Below are 16,570 nucleotides of genomic sequence, written 5' to 3' on the forward strand. Positions count from 1 at the left end.
GCTAGCAATTTTCATCTCTATCTTGTTTACACTTGCTGCTTCCAGATCAGAGACCAGTTTTGTTATTTTCATAACAAAATTAATTTGCATGTCGCTGTGTAATCCGCAGTGGTAGGAAAATATGCTGTCACATCGTGTGTGTGCATGTGTGTGTGTGTGTGTGTGTGTGTGTGTGTGTGTGTGTGTGTGTGTGTGTGTGTGTGTGTGTGTGTGTGTGTGTGTGTGCGTGCGTGCGTGCGTGTGTGTGTGTGTTATGCGTGCAGACATTTACATTCAATAGAGCTCTTTTGTTATTTCTCACAGCGACCGGATGAACACGGAGGATTTAGGAACACAGACCAGGCTTTCCTCTAAGGTGGAAAGTCTGACGCAAAGTTACATTGAGGGTGCCTGGACCGCTAGGCCAGAGGTCCAGGCCAAAAAGAAAACATGCTTGACTATATAACGTGTTAAATATTTCAGGATCATCTATGGTCTCACTGTTTATTGTTGTCTGAAAAGAGAGCTTTAATTAGTTGTCTCAGACCGGACCGCTGTTCTGACCAGCATGCTTTAGACTAGAGTTTCGTAACACTGATGACTGTCATCTGTGGCTCTCTATCTTGAGGTGTGCAGATAGTTGTGGTGTGGAAGATGTGGTTGTTATGTATTTCTAAGGGATACATAGCCCTAATTATGAAAATTAATATCTGTATGATAAGTAGGAAAGGACTTTAATAACTTAATACCATCGATAGCGAAGCTGAAACTCCGGAACTGTAAAAATACGTTTTAAAGTAATCTAATTACAATAAATACACCAAAAAACGAGGCAGAGGGCCTGTAACAATTTACAGAAATGGTTATAAAACCTTTTAGACTAAAATGAGTAAAAGTCAAGGTAAGTCAAGTTAACCAGAATACCTTAGAATGAATTTGACCGACACAAGGAAGACAGCACACAAGCAGAACTTTGAGGATTTTCCATCAGATATATTACCCATTACTGGGAGAGAAGATGGTAGTCCGGACAGCGTTTCACAAAGATCTCTCACCATGTCCAAGATGAACATGGTTAATATAGCATATCGTAATCAATACACAGACAAACGTGTCAAACAACACTTGTTTACAAAGGGACAGATAATGCAAGACGTCACAGAATATTGCATACAGAAAATATCTCACGGGGCAGAGATAGTCCTGATATGAATATCAGTTAGTGGAACCGGGTGACAGGGCAAGAACTGCACCAAGTGAAGTTAGTAGAATATAAGTCTGCGAGAGAATACTAACTTCAAGGGCAAAAACATGTTGTTTCACAGAGGCTGCATGGGTGTTATGGGAAGAGAAACAAAACAATTATTTTATGTACCGGTACACACTGGCGGGGCCAGAAGTAATACTCAGTGGAACCCAGGGCATGAAGTGAGATGAAAACAAGACACATGGAACACGACACCTTCATTCACCAAATAACAGATCTACAAATGAGTCCCGAAATACCTATCAGTGGTGTGTTTAGATCTGTAAACATGAATGTCTAAAGATAACATCTAAAAATTATCATGTGAGCCATCCCGGCCATCCCGGGATCCCGCCATCCCGCCCATACCTTAAGTGTACAGTATCTAGTATGGGTCAAGGTCAAAGGAAATGATTGGACAGATCTTAGCCACGAATAACTTTTCTGATCTTCACTTCCCGAGACATCTGGCACCAGGCAAGCACGTAACAGCAGGAGAGCATACAGCAGTCACCGCAGCATGAACCCTGCATGGGTGAGGAAGGGAAGGAAGGAAGTTGGAGAGGGTATCAAGTAGTGAACTCCACAGTTTCAAAACCACACTGACATTTGCCTCGTTGGGTTTCTGGAACTGAGACCATAACTGCCATGAGCAACCACCGATTTTGTTTTAACTAGAACAAAGAGTATCCTGTATCTCTCCCTTTGGAACAAAAGGTGTTTTGATCAAATTCTCACAATCAGTGAGGTCGAGGATCTTACTTGGATTCCGTATCTCTCTCTCATGGAGCCACGGAGGCAGCAGGACACCACCATGCAGGACATAGGATCCAGTATTGGCCAGCAGCAGCACCAGCCAAAGTCACCGGTTGCCTTGCACTGCATGCAGGGAAAACACCAGGAGCCGCAACAACCTAGAGGGATTGAGAAGAGGGAGCGAGAGCAAGGTGGTCAGCTATAAACAAAGGTGTCTTGTAGACTTGTACAATGATTAATATCTCTTTTTTTCCCACAGCGCCAGCCAGTCCAGCCGTGGGCATACGATGCCCTCTTGCACTCCTCTTGGTGTAGGGGGTTGGGTTTGTCTTGTGAGTTTGTTTGTTTGTTTGTTTTCAGAAAACTTGAAAGGTTTCTATTACTGACTGCTTACTTTTCCTGTGACATTCCTTAAAAATAAATAAGAATGAATAAACAGTATATGAGAAACATTGATTTCTAGTGTGTGAAACATAATCTGAACTCAATTCAGGTAATCTGGACAAAATCTGTAGGAGGAGCCAAAAGTGTGTTTTGGAGAAAATTCTAATTTGCAGGATTTTCTTTCCTGACGAAAATGTTTCCCTGAAATGTTGTCAGGTCAAGGGTCCTACTATAGTGCCAAAACAAATGGTTCATAGATAACTTACAGACTCCCATATCCGTGCAGCAGTCACAAATGCCAGTGCTCCAGCCTGTTGAGTTTTGGGCTGGTGGCTGCACCATGAGTGGCTGCTGCTGTCTGGCCATGTCTATAAGAAGATGAGGACAAATTAAAGAGAGGAGAAGGAGTTCTAACTATGTGTTATGCATTTACTGCATCTATTTTATTTTAGATTTTATTTAAATTTGAGACTTTTTCCACACATGATTACATTTGATGACACTGCAAAAGACAATGTATTGGACTGTAAATATAAATAGCAATGCATGCAAAAAAAGAATCAAACCGGTGCATGTTTCTGGGGGCATTTCAAGGAATGAAAGTTATTATAAGATGTATTTATATTTTATATCAGTGAGATGACGTCTTACGTCGTCATTTACTAGCCCTAAACAAACATTAAAGTCCATAGATTTGGCTGACGACAGGGAATTTATAATTATTAGGCTCTAAACAAACATTAAAAGTCCATAGACTTGGCTGCCACGTAACGTAATTTTGGAAAGCCATGCATTGGAGGGGCTAGCGCCTCGTCCCCCTCAAAACGAACAAAAAAAGACTAAATCGGTTTTTTTCCCCGTTCACAGCACTGATAGGATGAGTGATTGGCTAATGCCAAATGCAAGTCACTTTGCCAAATGCAAATCATGTATTTTCATATTTTCACATAATGTTCACTTTATAGGCTATGGAAAGCTTCCTCACCGACAGTAAATGACACGGATGATTTCCCGGATTGGGGTTAAAAATTTCCCGGATTGGATGGGTTAAAATTTTAAATTGTGAAAAAGCACCTGTTGCCTATAAGTGATATTCACTATAGGCAACAGGTGCTTTTTCACAATTTAAATTTTTTACATGCAAATTCACTATAGTATACACATTTAAATACAAATTTACTATAGTAAACTGCTGGAATTAAACAGTCGCTCTGGATTAAGAGCGTCTGCTAAATGCCTAAATTGTAAATTGTAAATTGTAAACAGAACCAATATCAAAGGGACATGGAAAGTGATAAACGAAATAATAAAAAAAAGAAAAGGAAATGTTGAACTTCCAAACCACTTTGTTAAAAATCAAGATGAAATTGTAAATGACAGAAAAGAGGTCGCTGATGAGTTCAATGAGTATTTTGTAAATATGGGTCCCAACTCAGCCAAAGGCATTGGTGTACCTTGTGACAAGGGTGGCTTTGAAGATGAAATTAGAAACGAACAAACCATGATTTTGAATAGAGCAAACGAAAAGGAAGTGATGGACATAGTAAGTGAATTTAAGAACAAGAAATCACTTGACTGCAACGAAATTGATTAAGTATTAAATAGCTATACAGAGTAAAGGAACTACTACTTCATGTTACTACTGTGACTTTTATTAGCATATTGGTTTTTTTGCTTGTTATTCAGAAAGAAAATAAATAAAAAAAGAAATACAAAAAGGAAAAGAAACATGAATGTTGCACTGTTCAGTAGAAATGTTGTTTGAGGACCTGTAAAAGGGATGTACATATATATTTTCATTTTTATTATTTTAATTTAATGGACAAAAGGGTAGACGTAATAAGCCTAGGCTTCAGTCTATACCCTTTTTTTTTTCCAGAATAAGAAAAAGAAGAAACTGATGAACTAAGAATGTTTTGTATGGAAAGAAAAAACAAACTATTAAACTAATAAATGTACTGTATTGTATAGGTAATAATGCAAAGAATAGCATTTATTTTACCATTACATATTTGTAGTAGCTTTATACCAGCATGGAAAATACCTTTATGGTTGGCAAAATTGCTAACCCATTCACTTTTCCACTTTCCCCTTGTGCCAAACGCATTCACTATCCTATCCCAAACCAGTAAGTAATATTAATTTTATATAGGCTGTTGACCCGTCAATTAAATGCTATTACATATTTTCTAACTCTAGAGATGTATACATGGCCAAAATTCCCCAACACTAAAATTAACCTTCTTTTATCTAACATTTATATTTAAATAGAACACATTCTTTGTCTTACCTTTTATGATGGCTTTAATTGTATCTGCACAATATACAAGAAAATAACTTTGAGAAATAGCTCCCTAAATCAGTCCAACCGCTAGTTCTTCTACCCAAGAGCAAGTGAACTGAAAGTGAACTTAAGTGAACTTAGTTATAACCAGGGGGGATGGATCAAAGGGGGGCTATGACTCTCTCTTTCTCTCTCTCTGTAGGTGCTGCCAGACTATCAAAACACCTGCGCACGTTTAATGATCACCAACAGCAGTTGATGATTTGAATAGTTCACTGCTCCTAATGCAGTAGGCCTACATGGTGTTTCATCACCACCTGGTGTTTAGGCAGAGGACATGTAGTGGAGGCACACTGTGCTGCCACACTATCAAAAAACCTGCGCACGTTTTCGGCTGCGCGCAGCTTAAAAACCGGGTTTTTAGACAGCTGGTGGATGGAAAAAAAGCTCCACTTCCGCGGACGACTTGCGCGGAGGAGAGCGCTTCCGGGAAGCTGGCCGTCGCGCAAGTCGTCCGCGGAAGTGAACTGAAAGTGAACTTAAGTGAACTTACAACCAGGGGGGATGGATCAAAGGGCGGCTATGACTCTCTCTTTCTCTCTCTCTGTAGGTGCTGCCAGACTATCAAAACACCTGCGCACGTTTTCGGCTGCACGCAGTTTAAAAAACGGGTTTTTAGACAGCTGGTGGATGGAAAAAAAGCTCCACTTCCGCGGACGACTTGCGCGACGGCCAGCTTTCGGAAGCGCTCTCCTCCGCGCAAGATGAGCCTATAACACACAGTGTGGCTTCCCCCCAGTAGGCTACCTTCATATTCAGTAGATCCTGTGATATTTTGTGGCCAGATGTCATTTCTTGGGGTCTAGTAGGACTATAGTAAATGATAAAAATATTTTGTAAAAATAAATACATATTTAGCACCATGCTCTAATGCCCCCCCCCCCCCCCCCCCTGTCAAAACAGCTAAAATCCATAAAACGAAAGAAAGCAGCAAATGATAAAAACACTCATCTTTTACTTTCTCTAATAACAACCTAACACATGAACCTTGGTTGAAAAAACACTAAAGTTGTCCTTTAAGTTCTCATGTTATATTTTTAGCACCTTTTTAGCAGTTGTGGGTGTGGATGTGTCTCTCCTCCCTTTATATTCAACATAGAAACAGACACATGTTGATGAATGACTTATTGAATGACTTACGTCAAAACAAATTGTGTACGTTTTTGTGTACCGTTTACTTAAAGACTCGTTTAAACATCCTGAAAATACAAAATTTAAATGATAACATTAAACATGAAACATTTCAACCTGAAATGATAACAACTGTAACATGTGAAGACCATGCAGACATCTACTCTGGTGGTCAGGCAGTCTAAAGCCATCCCGCCCATACCTTATAAGTGTACAGTATCTAGTATGGGTCAAGGTCAAAGGAAATGATTGGACAGATCTTAGCCACTAATAACTTGCGTGGTGACCACAGTGTTGGCTGTTTGCCCAGCACGTTTTCTGATCTTCACTTCCCGAGACATCTGGCACCAGGCACACACGTAACAGCAGAGGAGCTTCCAGCAGTCATCGCAGAATGAACCCTGCATGGGTGAGGAAAGGAAGGAAGGAAGTTGGAGAGGGTATCAAGTAGTGAACTCCACAGTTTCAAAACTACACTGACATTTGCCTCGTTGGGTTTCTGGAACTGAGACCATAACTGCCATGAGCAACCACCAATTTTGTTTTAACTAGAACAAAGAGTATCCTGTATCTCTCCCTTTGGAACAAAAGGTGTTTTGATCAAATTCTCACAATCAGTGAGGTCGAGGATCTTACTTGGATTCCGTATCTCTCTCTCATGGAGCCACGGAGGAGGCAGGACACCACCATGCAGGACAGACCATCCAGTATTGGCATGCAGCAGCACCAGCCAAAGTCACCGGCTGTCTGGCACTGCATGCAGGGAAAACACCAGTAGCCGCAACAACCTAGAGGGATTGAGAAGAGGGAGCGAGAGCAAGGTGGTCAGCTATAAACAAAGGTGTCTTGTAGACTTGTACAATGATTAATATCTCTTTTTTTCCCACAGCGCCAGCCAGTCCAGCCGTGGGCATACGATGCCCTCTTGCACTCCTCTTGGTGTAGGGGGTTGGGTTTGTCTTGTGAGTTTGTTTGTTTTCAGAAAACTTGAAAGGTTTCTATTACTGACTGCTTACTTTTCCTGTGACATTCCTTGAGAAAAAATAAAGGGAAGCTCCGCACACTCAGATCTGCGCACATTCAATGTATTTATTTAGCAAGCTTTCGGTCTACTGACCTTCTTCAGGTGACATTCCTTAAAAATAAATAAGAATGAATAAACAGTATATGAGAAACATTGATTTCTAGTGTGTGAAACATAATAATCTGAACTATGAAAGGACAAATGTAATGTATTATTGTGATTTGCTTTGATTGGTAACTTGTGTTATAATGTGTAGTGTCACTAGTATAGATGCAGGGATTGACACTAAGGTCTCAGAGGCAATTGCCCGTAGGTCATGTTCTACTTGCCCAAAGGTCATGCCCACTTTCTTTTTACTTACTGGGGCTGTGCGATCAAAAAATGTCATACCCCATTTGTCTTTATGCCAAATACCTACACCTGCCCGAACATTTACCTGCCAGAGGAAGGTGGACAATCTTTAGTGTCAATGGCCCTCATTTATCAATCGAGTGTAAAATCTGCCACAGATTCGAGTGCAGGTTTCGTAGTACACCCACGTCGCCACGGCATTTGATCGCAAACAGCTGATCCTTCCTTAATTTCGTTCTGACGTTAATAAATGTGACGATTGAAATCAATCTGGCACGCCCTATGAAATCAAGCCTCGCCCTCGTTTTTGCGACATGAACCACTGCAGTACGACCTTGGAACCATAGTTACATGACGAAAAAAGTCAATAAAAACGTTTCCCTCTCATACACACACACACACACACACAGACGCACGCACACGCAACTTGCAAGCCCATGGTGTGTTAAATAAATAAAGAACGAACGCTTTTCTCCTCTCGCCTCGCTTGCCTTGCTGCCCGCCTCACCCACACACACGCACGCACATATCGCAACTTAATTGCAAGCAATTGTCACTGTGTCACCGGCGTAGGGTCCATTGGGCCACGGGCCAGTTTACAGCTGGCCCAGTTTAACTTCGAGCCTTGTGCATGCAAATGTCTTGTTAGTAAACCACAGCATGCAAGCCGCCTTTGTTAATGGTCCCCCAAACCGTTCACACTTCACACCTATCGGCCGGGGATGTGCTGCCCCCCCCGCATGCTAATTTGCACAGTCAATCATTTGATCCACCTGTTGTGTGTTGTTAGTTGTAGCCTATATTAAATGATTAAATTATTTATTCATTTAATATAGCCTACAACAATATATTTGTTAACGAAAACCTGAACCTGCATGTGAACCATTAATTAAATAACAAATAGGCGCACACAGCCACACACACACGCTGCTGTTTTGCAACATCTCCTCCTCTCCTGACCTGTCTGTCTCTCTCTATCACTGTGGTCCGTTCATGACACCGTGACCATGCACGTTTATGACAATCTATTTAGATTACCTCGCTATAGTCGCTGCAGTGGCTGGGCTGTCTGTCAATATGTCCAGCCTCATGCACTGGCACTGGTGGGCTGGCAGCCTGGCTGGCTTAGCCTACCTATCTCCGATGCGGTCAGACGGTCCCCTGTACTTGCGCTGGTACGCCAGCACGGCACATTTGGCATTCGAGCGACACGTCAGGTTTATCCTTAAAACTGCGAGATGTAACTCGAGAAAGACATGGCTGTAGATTGCACTATAGCCTACCCGTTGGTTGGTAGACTTGACTATAGCTGCAGCACTGCAAATGCCTCTCGATCCATCATGGAAGTAACTTCCAGGGGGGGCACCGGCATGCGTTCATGCAAAACACTGTTTAAATGGCTTAAGCGCGATTTTAATTGTAAAGTTGGAAATCCCCTACTAATTTAATTTCATATGACACAAAGACACATCTTGTAGGACAGGTCTATTCCTTTTTTCTTTTCTTTTTCTTTGTTTACATGTAGCCAATATTATACAGTTTTATATTAACATTTTAGGAGTGAATACATGCCTAGATGCCTGTGACAGCCTCTCCGCTGTTCTACGACAGAAAAACTGGTGAGGACAAAGCGTACGACAGCTCCCGACGAGACGTGACCTTTTGTCCTACTCAAGTTCAATTTCAAGCTTTGCCGGAAATGGTAAATGCCGAAAATGTCGGTAATTTCGGCGTGCACCCATATTTTGGCGTACACACGGTTGATAAATGAGGGCCAATGTCTGAGATACAGTATGCATGTCTTGTGGAAACTAAATGAGTGTTACTGCTGAAGTTAAAGGAGGTGGTGGTGAGATGTTCCTTTTGTAAACAGATAACAGTCAGATCTGAATGTGTAACCATAGCTACGGTGTTAGCTGTGTAAGTGAGTTTCTGCTAGGTATTGTTATGTAAACAATGATAGGAGTCACACTGCCTGACAAGGCTATGGAATTTAAAAACATGTCATGTCCAACGTCACCTACGGTATATAGCAGTAGTGACCTTTAACAATGGCATCATGTGTAAGTTTGAATTAAGCTTTTTAAATGTTCAACGCCATACTATTGTTATGACTTTAAATCCAGTAGAATTTTAAGAATGAAACAAGGTGAACAAGGGTGTGGTGTCTGCGTCTGCCTCATAGTAACCTTGGAACATAAATAATCGCATTTGACACAGTGACTTGACCCAGTGACTTGAGTGTTAGGAGACACATATTAAGATAGGTGGGCCGTGTACATTTTCAGACCATGTTAATTTGAATGATCAATCAATCGATTGCGTTCTGGCTTGGAGTTTTATTTGGGGATTCCACTGTATATTCCACAATACCAGTAAGACACCCTGAGGGCGAGAAGCCTTGCCTTCTGGACATGTGCCCTTTTGATACTATATACTGTACAATTATTTTAAAAAAATTGTACAGTGTACATATGTGGACCATGGTGACATTGATCAATTATTTTTTCTTTAATTTTTATCCCACGATTTTGTAACCCAGTTTTCTTTTCACCCAGTGCCAATTATCTAATGTAATCCTGGGCGCTACACTTCCTCTGCCAACCTGGGGGGGCAGCGGACTGACCTCATGCCTCCTTCTATGCATGAGGAGTCCAAGCTGCTTCTTTTCACCTGACAGAGGGGAATTTCCCCGGCCGGACGTAGCGCGTGGAAGGGACACGTTATTCCGACCAGTTCCTTTCCCCTCCATCAGGCGCCCCGGCTGGCCAGGGGGAGGTAGTTTTAGAGACCAGGATTACGGCATGTTTTTGTGAGGGTATCTACCCTAGGGGACACGGGGAGAACATGCAAACTCCACACAGAAAGGCCCTAACGCCAACCCCCGCCTCGGGTATGGGCACTGATGGAGCGGAGGAGGGAACACACCGCCAGTGCCCACAGCGTCCCCAGCGGGAATCGAACCCAGGACCTTCTAGCTGTGAGGCGACAGAACTACCAACTGTGCCACCGTGCCCCTACATTGATCAATTCTTAATACAAAAAAAAGCTTCTAATATATTATTTAGGCCCCAAAATCTATAAATCTCACACTATTAAGGCAACCGGCCGGTTCCACGCGCTGCACAAGGTGCCCTTTTTTCACTTGAGCACTTGCCCCTCTAAATGTCTGTGCACGACATTTCCTGGTCTAGGAGAGTGGGAGTGAACTACAGTGCAGAGGGGGCGTCGCTTTTCTCAGTCAGCTCCACTAATTAGTAAAACCAGGCGGGGCCTCGGGACAGCCAAGTTAGTTTTCGCCGGGCGGAGCGTGTCTTGGGTGCACAGGGTTTGATGAGGTCAGATCAACATATGGAATGAATTCTGTATTGGCCATATATGGAGCATGTCACGAGGCGTAAACAATCAAGTGGCCCCAGCCCACAGGTTGAGAACCACTGCTCAAAGGCAAATATAAATTGAACTTACAGGTGTCCATATCGGAGCAGCAGTCACACATGTCGGAGCTCCATCGTGCTGACTGCAGCCGTAACTGTTGGGTGGTGGTGGTAACCATGACGGTTGGTGGTGGCTGTTGCTGGACAATGTAGGTTTGTGGCTGTTGCTGGACGATGTAGGCTGGTTGCTGTTGCTGGGGGAAGTAGGCTGGTTGCTGTTGCTGGGGGAAGTAGGCTGGTTGCTGTTGCTGGGGGAAGTAGGCTGGTTGCTGTTGCTGGGGATTGTAAGCTGTTGGCTGGTGCTGGGGGTTGTAGGGTGGAGGTTGCTGCTGGCCGATGTAGGCTGTTGGGTCACTGGGCTGGTCCTGGGGGTTGTAGGCTGGTGGTGGGAGCAATTGTTCTTTGTCCATTTCTGTCTAAGACGATGAAACAAAGTTAAACAGTGAGATGCTAGGTTGGATTTTATCTAGAATTTCTTTTAAGCTTTTCTTTTTTTTCTTTTTTACTATACTGAATTTGACTATTCATTTCAATCAGGACAACTCATGAATGGATGGAATATATATTTATTGAATATAAAATGAACAACTATTATGGTTTGGCAATGAATTGGATCTTCTTTTTAGGCACTTTAGCGCATCAGTCCCAGAATCAGAATGTGATGTAATGTGATGCTGAGGTGGCCCAATGAATGGCCGGCAGCAACTGCACTGAGTTTCCTGACTGAACTTGCTTTGCACATGTCTGTGACAGGCGCAACACTCATTTGTGTAGGACAAAAATGCTGATTTGCTCGTCTACATACGACGTAAATTCTCCATTCATTGTCAATGGGAATTTAATGTTTGTGTAGGACTTAAATGCAGATTTGCTCAGAGAACATATGACGTAAATTCTCCCTTCAATGTCAATGGCATTTAATGTTTGTGCTAGGATAAAAATCTACACTATAGCTGAATATAGCCCCTCAAAAACTAGAAAAAGTGCTCCTCGGAGCACAGGTCTCCGCCAGGTCAGGTAGGATATTGTGGTAGTGCCATCATAGGCCAATTTGAAGAGTGGCATTTCTTCTTAGGCCTTTCATGGCAATCTGATGCTTTTTTTGTGATTTGAAGCATTTTTTTCCAAAAATGTGCTTTGCAAAAATCGACCTGCTGGTGGAAACAGGTGAAAGTGGGGGATTTCTTGTGCATGCAAAATGTCACGAAAATCGCATGCTGCGTTCATGATTTGAGGCATTTTGTTCCAAACGCTTAAACTTTGGAAACCTTTTAGCCAATCAGGATGGAATATGGAAAATCAGACAGATTCGTGTTGATAACATGACTAAAGAGATAATGTGTACTGATTTGTCTGATTATTGGTCAAAATCTGTAGGAGTAATATAAATAAATTGGTTTTGCACAAATCGACCTCATATGGTGGCGCTATATAATATTTTGTATCTTAAAAAGTCGGTGCAGAGGTTCTGCTCTGGTGGTATCCACTATTCATTGTCAATGGCATTACATTTTTGGGTTTACAAAAACACTCAATACTGGCATTCAATGTTTGTGTTATGATGTGTGCCCCCTTGACACACAGGTGTGATTTTTTTATCACACCAAATGATTGTATAGACAGAGTAGCCCTGGTCCAGTGCTTACAGCGAGTCTCTCACTGTATTGACTGTAAGCACGTGACTGGACCAGGGCTAAGTGAGAGAGTAGCCTCACGGGGCTGCTATAATAATGAGCAGAGAGACAATGATAACTAACTACATTTAAAAATGTCTAACATTTACATGAATAGCCTATACTAGTCAGATACCAACACATTGTTTGACTTACCCTTGATGTTGATGACAATTTCTGGAAAGAGCACTGCACTGGAACTGCCACTTAGGCTATTTCTCTGCATCTATTGGGCACTGAAGAAGAGTTTCGATTCCATAAAAACAGTCTTTTTTTTGATTAGTCAGCAGAGCAGACTGAATTCGCTGCTACAGACTGAGCAGATATAGCTGTGCACTTTAGACCTCTATCTCAGTCCTCAGACAATGATAACTTAATTTTAAAATGTCTAAACAACATGAATATAGATATAGCGACACATTGTTTAACTTACCCTTGATGGTGATGACATTTGCGGGAAAGAGCACATGCACGGCCACGTACTGTAACTGCCACTTACTTAGGGTATTTCTCATCTATTGGGAACGGAAAGTTTCGATTTCATAGCAAACAGGATGTGGGAAGAATGCCATATCTGAAGGTGCAGCTTTTACTCGGCGTAAACACCAGATGGCAATGAAACACCAATACTGCAATAATAGGAGCGCTGAGCAACAGGAACCTGACGCCGTTTCATTTATTTCATCCCTCCATGGTAGATGAAGGAGAAACACGCGCGCGCGCGCGCACACACACACACACACACACACACACACACACACACACACACACACACACGCGCGCGCGCGCGCGCGCGATCCTCCCTGTGGGCTGCAACCGGGCTACCCAGTTGGAAACCTGTGGTCATGACATCTTCCTCTCCTTTGAAAATGTTATTACAAGTCAGGGGTGGCATGATCAGGGGTTGACTAATTAGAGCTAGCAGTGCATGCTCCATGGTGAGAGAGCTAGAAAAGAAGCATTACATTAGTAAAGGTCATTGTCCCCACCCCACACTGAATTGTGGAACTGATGATTATAATAAGTATAAGACTTCATTATTGTTCGTTCATTAGTTGGTATAGTGGTATTGATTCGATTTTTTTTTTTTTAAATGGCCATTTATCTTGATAAAGAAACCTGATGTCAAAATATTATACACTATATCTGTCACTATCTACACCAGGCCTTGTGGTTAGAGAGTCAGCCCTGAGACTGGGAGGTTGGGGTTTTAAACCCCGGCTAAGTCATACCAAAGACTATAAAAATGGTAGCCAAAGCCTTGGTACTACTCATCAAGGATTAACCAGGGATAACCCTGCGTGTGGCACACATGCTATCGTCATGTTCAGGGGGTGTACATCAGGCTGCCTCACGCGAGTCACGCTACATAAACATAAGCCTACAGTATATGATCCTGATCTGTCGATCTGCTGATGGCTCTGGAACCGTTGTTCCCAAAGCTACTTACTTACACTTTGATATCGACCCAAACACTGGCCAAAGCTAGTGGCCATTCAAGTCTGAAAAAGCTACATGACTGACATGTAAACCATGGCTAGATGAATGGCTAGATGTGTGGTGCTTCCTGTGTCTTTGCATCTGTATTCTTAGTTCATCCTAGTTCAAACTTCCCCTGAAGATGAGGTTCTTTCAGTCTTCTGGAATTAAATTTGGGACAGTATAACCTAGCTCTAATGTACAATATGAAAATGAGTAAATTAATTATTATATTTTACCAATACAAATGAGGTTATAATTTCTCTGATAGCTAGGCTACATTATCATTTTGGCTTGGTTTCAGCGTAAGCCCCAGTAGGCCTACTGGTTATTATACTCTTTCTATCGGCCCAAACCCTGTCCATTCAAGTCTGAAAAAGCTACATGAATGTACAGTAGGCCTATGTGTGGTGGCGCTTCCTGTGTCTTTATCTATCTGTATCCATGGTTCATCCTTTTAACTTTTAAAGTTCAAACTTCCCCTGAAGATGAGGTTCAGTCTCATCTGGAATTACAAAATGTAATTTGGAACAGTATAACCTCTAATGAACAATATGAAAATGATATTTTACCAATACAAATTAATATGATACGGTTATAATTTCTCTGTAACATTATCATATTGGCTTGGTTTCAGCATAGGCCTACTGGTAATTATACTCTAAAGCAGGTAACAACTCTTGTTATCTGCCTCTCAGAATGAGAGATTTAAGTAAAGTGATGCAGTTGTGCAGCAGTTACTCACGGATGGACGGACGGACGATGTAATTATCATACTCTTGCACAGCAGAAATGTGTCAAGTGTCTGTCCATTATGTTTCCTATTCATGTTAACATGGACATGGTGACAAATGTCACTACGTGACATGGTAACAATATTATTATTATTAGGCTACCTCCTCTGGATGGGTATAGCTCTATTTTTTCACCCTACGTGTGTTTGCATCAATGATTCATGAATTTGACCTTTATAGATATTAATTTCCCAGGAACTCAGAGGGTGGTAAGAAATGGGAGGAAGGGTACAGAGTTCAGATTGGTTAGCAGTGTCCTTGCAGGCTCAAATTAACATTTGAGTCACTTTGTGTCATTAACAACAGTGTGCAGCCCCCAGACCTCATGTGGTGCCCTGGAGATGCGCAAAGCTCTGTTGGCTAATGCTGATGACAGACCACTGGTCCCATATTCTCAGAACCACTTGTATATTAAGCAGAAATTGTGCAAAAACAAAAGAAAGAAAATAGAATTTAATGACAAAGCACTTAACATTTGTTAAGTCACTGTTCGGGCATTTGGTGTACCTAATATGTCCATGTCCTGTCCATTGACACTGCCTTTACAAAAAAAAACTTTCTTCCCCACGCCACGAACCCAAAGCCCACCCACCTCACACCTCGACACCTTGTGAACATTCTCCTCAACCAATCAAATCATCGTTCATGTGGATGAAGAAGTCCATATATTAGCTCGACAAATACTAGAAATGTGACCAAGTGATCTTTCAAACTGTGGGGAAGGTTCAGCTTTTCAACCTGGTGGCTGCCGCCGGACTGGGACTGGTCTGCTGCATCAGTGTTGAAACGAGGCTCAGATATATAGGTATTTTAATAGGTTTCATCTGGGCTGTTTATTTGTCTGTTGAAGCCAAGTGAAGTGATGCTGCACGCTCATCTTCCTGTTCTCCTGGTGGTGCTGCTCTCCACTGAGCTGCTGGTCAGAGTCAGCAGCGCTCCACGCAGAGACGTGATGGCAGAACTACTGAAGTCTGACTTCATGAAGGATGAGGTAAGTGGTATATAGTGATACATTTTGTTTCTCTCACAATAGCATATGGAGCAATGACATTACAGCGGACTGTGGGCCAGCTCCAGTTTAATTAATCTATTTTCTTTATTAGTGGCAGTTTTAAATGTTATAAGATAGGTAAGTCCCTCTTCCATTCTTGTCTATAGGACCTCAACCTCCTGCTCTTTCTGAAGCTTGTGCCTGAAGTGGTCACTGCAGGAGAAAATGTGATACTACCCGAGTTGGAGGAAGGTGTCAGGGAAGAGGTGGTGCGGCGACACCTGCCCCAATCCCACCGAGAGCGCAAAGCAGGCTGCCGGAACTTCTTTTGGAAGACATTTACTTCATGTTAACATGAGAGGGTTTTGCGCTGGAGCATCTTTATGTCCAGATAATAAAATATATTTGATGATTCTTGCCAGTCGTCTCAGTTTCTATATCTTTAATTATAAGACGTTTTCCTAGTTGTTACTGCTTTAGTTCAGTACTCTGTATTAATGTGTTGTATGTAGTATATTTTACTTTCTTACTGTAAGAATACAGTATAGGGGGTTCCTGGTGGCTCTGCCAGTGCACTGACCATTATGCTCCTTGATGTCACGGACTCATGTCCATGAGTGAGGACCAGAGTTTAAATACAACTTCAAACTACTTATTTCTCTCTGCCCTTGGTTTCCTTTCTCGCTACACTATAAAACAAAGCATAAAATGTATATACAAAATAAAAATGCTTTAATGAAGAAAAAGTGATAAATTCATTGGTGATTCCAATCAGTTGTTTTACTTCAAAAGTCAAGAAATATCTAGGAGTGGAGTAGAATAATAGCATAGTAGCTTATAGTGTAAGTGGTATTTTTTAGTTGTGTGAAAGCAAAGCACTGAATATTCTGACACTAAGCATTGCTATAGTAGTGTTGGTTGGTTCAGTAACACTATCTCTCCAACTCTTTTAACATATAACGAGGAGAATAGCCTATCCAT

At 42.0% G+C, this 16,570-nt stretch overlaps 2 protein-coding genes across 3 annotated transcripts; both read right to left on the reverse strand.

The window, feature by feature from the left end:
• Window positions 1–709: 709 nt before the first annotated feature.
• On the reverse strand, window positions 710–5,048 carry ponzr1 (plac8 onzin related protein 1). The gene is made up of 4 exons (XM_080792134.1): window positions 4,656–5,048; window positions 2,632–2,733; window positions 1,988–2,139; window positions 710–1,752 (listed from the first exon to the last, which is right to left on the reverse strand). Exons 2-4 carry the CDS (start codon window positions 2,729–2,731, stop codon window positions 1,651–1,653), a joined length of 354 nt encoding a protein of 117 aa, XP_080648260.1. The 5' UTR covers window positions 2,732–2,733; window positions 4,656–5,048; the 3' UTR covers window positions 710–1,650.
• Window positions 5,049–5,821: 773 nt separating this feature from the next.
• Window positions 5,822–12,879, reverse strand: LOC308334918 (uncharacterized protein). 2 transcript variants are annotated; one of them, XM_080791815.1, is made up of 5 exons: window positions 12,759–12,879; window positions 12,482–12,561; window positions 10,684–11,064; window positions 6,477–6,628; window positions 5,822–6,241 (listed from the first exon to the last, which is right to left on the reverse strand). In XM_080791815.1, exons 2-5 carry the CDS (start codon window positions 12,549–12,551, stop codon window positions 6,101–6,103), a joined length of 744 nt encoding a protein of 247 aa, XP_080647941.1. In that variant the 5' UTR covers window positions 12,552–12,561; window positions 12,759–12,879; the 3' UTR covers window positions 5,822–6,100. The 2 variants fall into 2 exon arrangements, with proteins under 2 accessions (XP_080647941.1, XP_080647942.1); XM_080791816.1 differs by having other exon boundaries at window positions 10,684–11,068; window positions 12,759–12,824.
• Window positions 12,880–16,570: the final 3,691 nt, after the last annotated feature.

This window comes from Protomyctophum bolini, assembly GCF_963924005.1.
Source record: "Protomyctophum bolini genome assembly, chromosome: 20".
Classification (NCBI taxonomy): Eukaryota; Metazoa; Chordata; class Actinopteri; order Myctophiformes; family Myctophidae; genus Protomyctophum; species Protomyctophum bolini.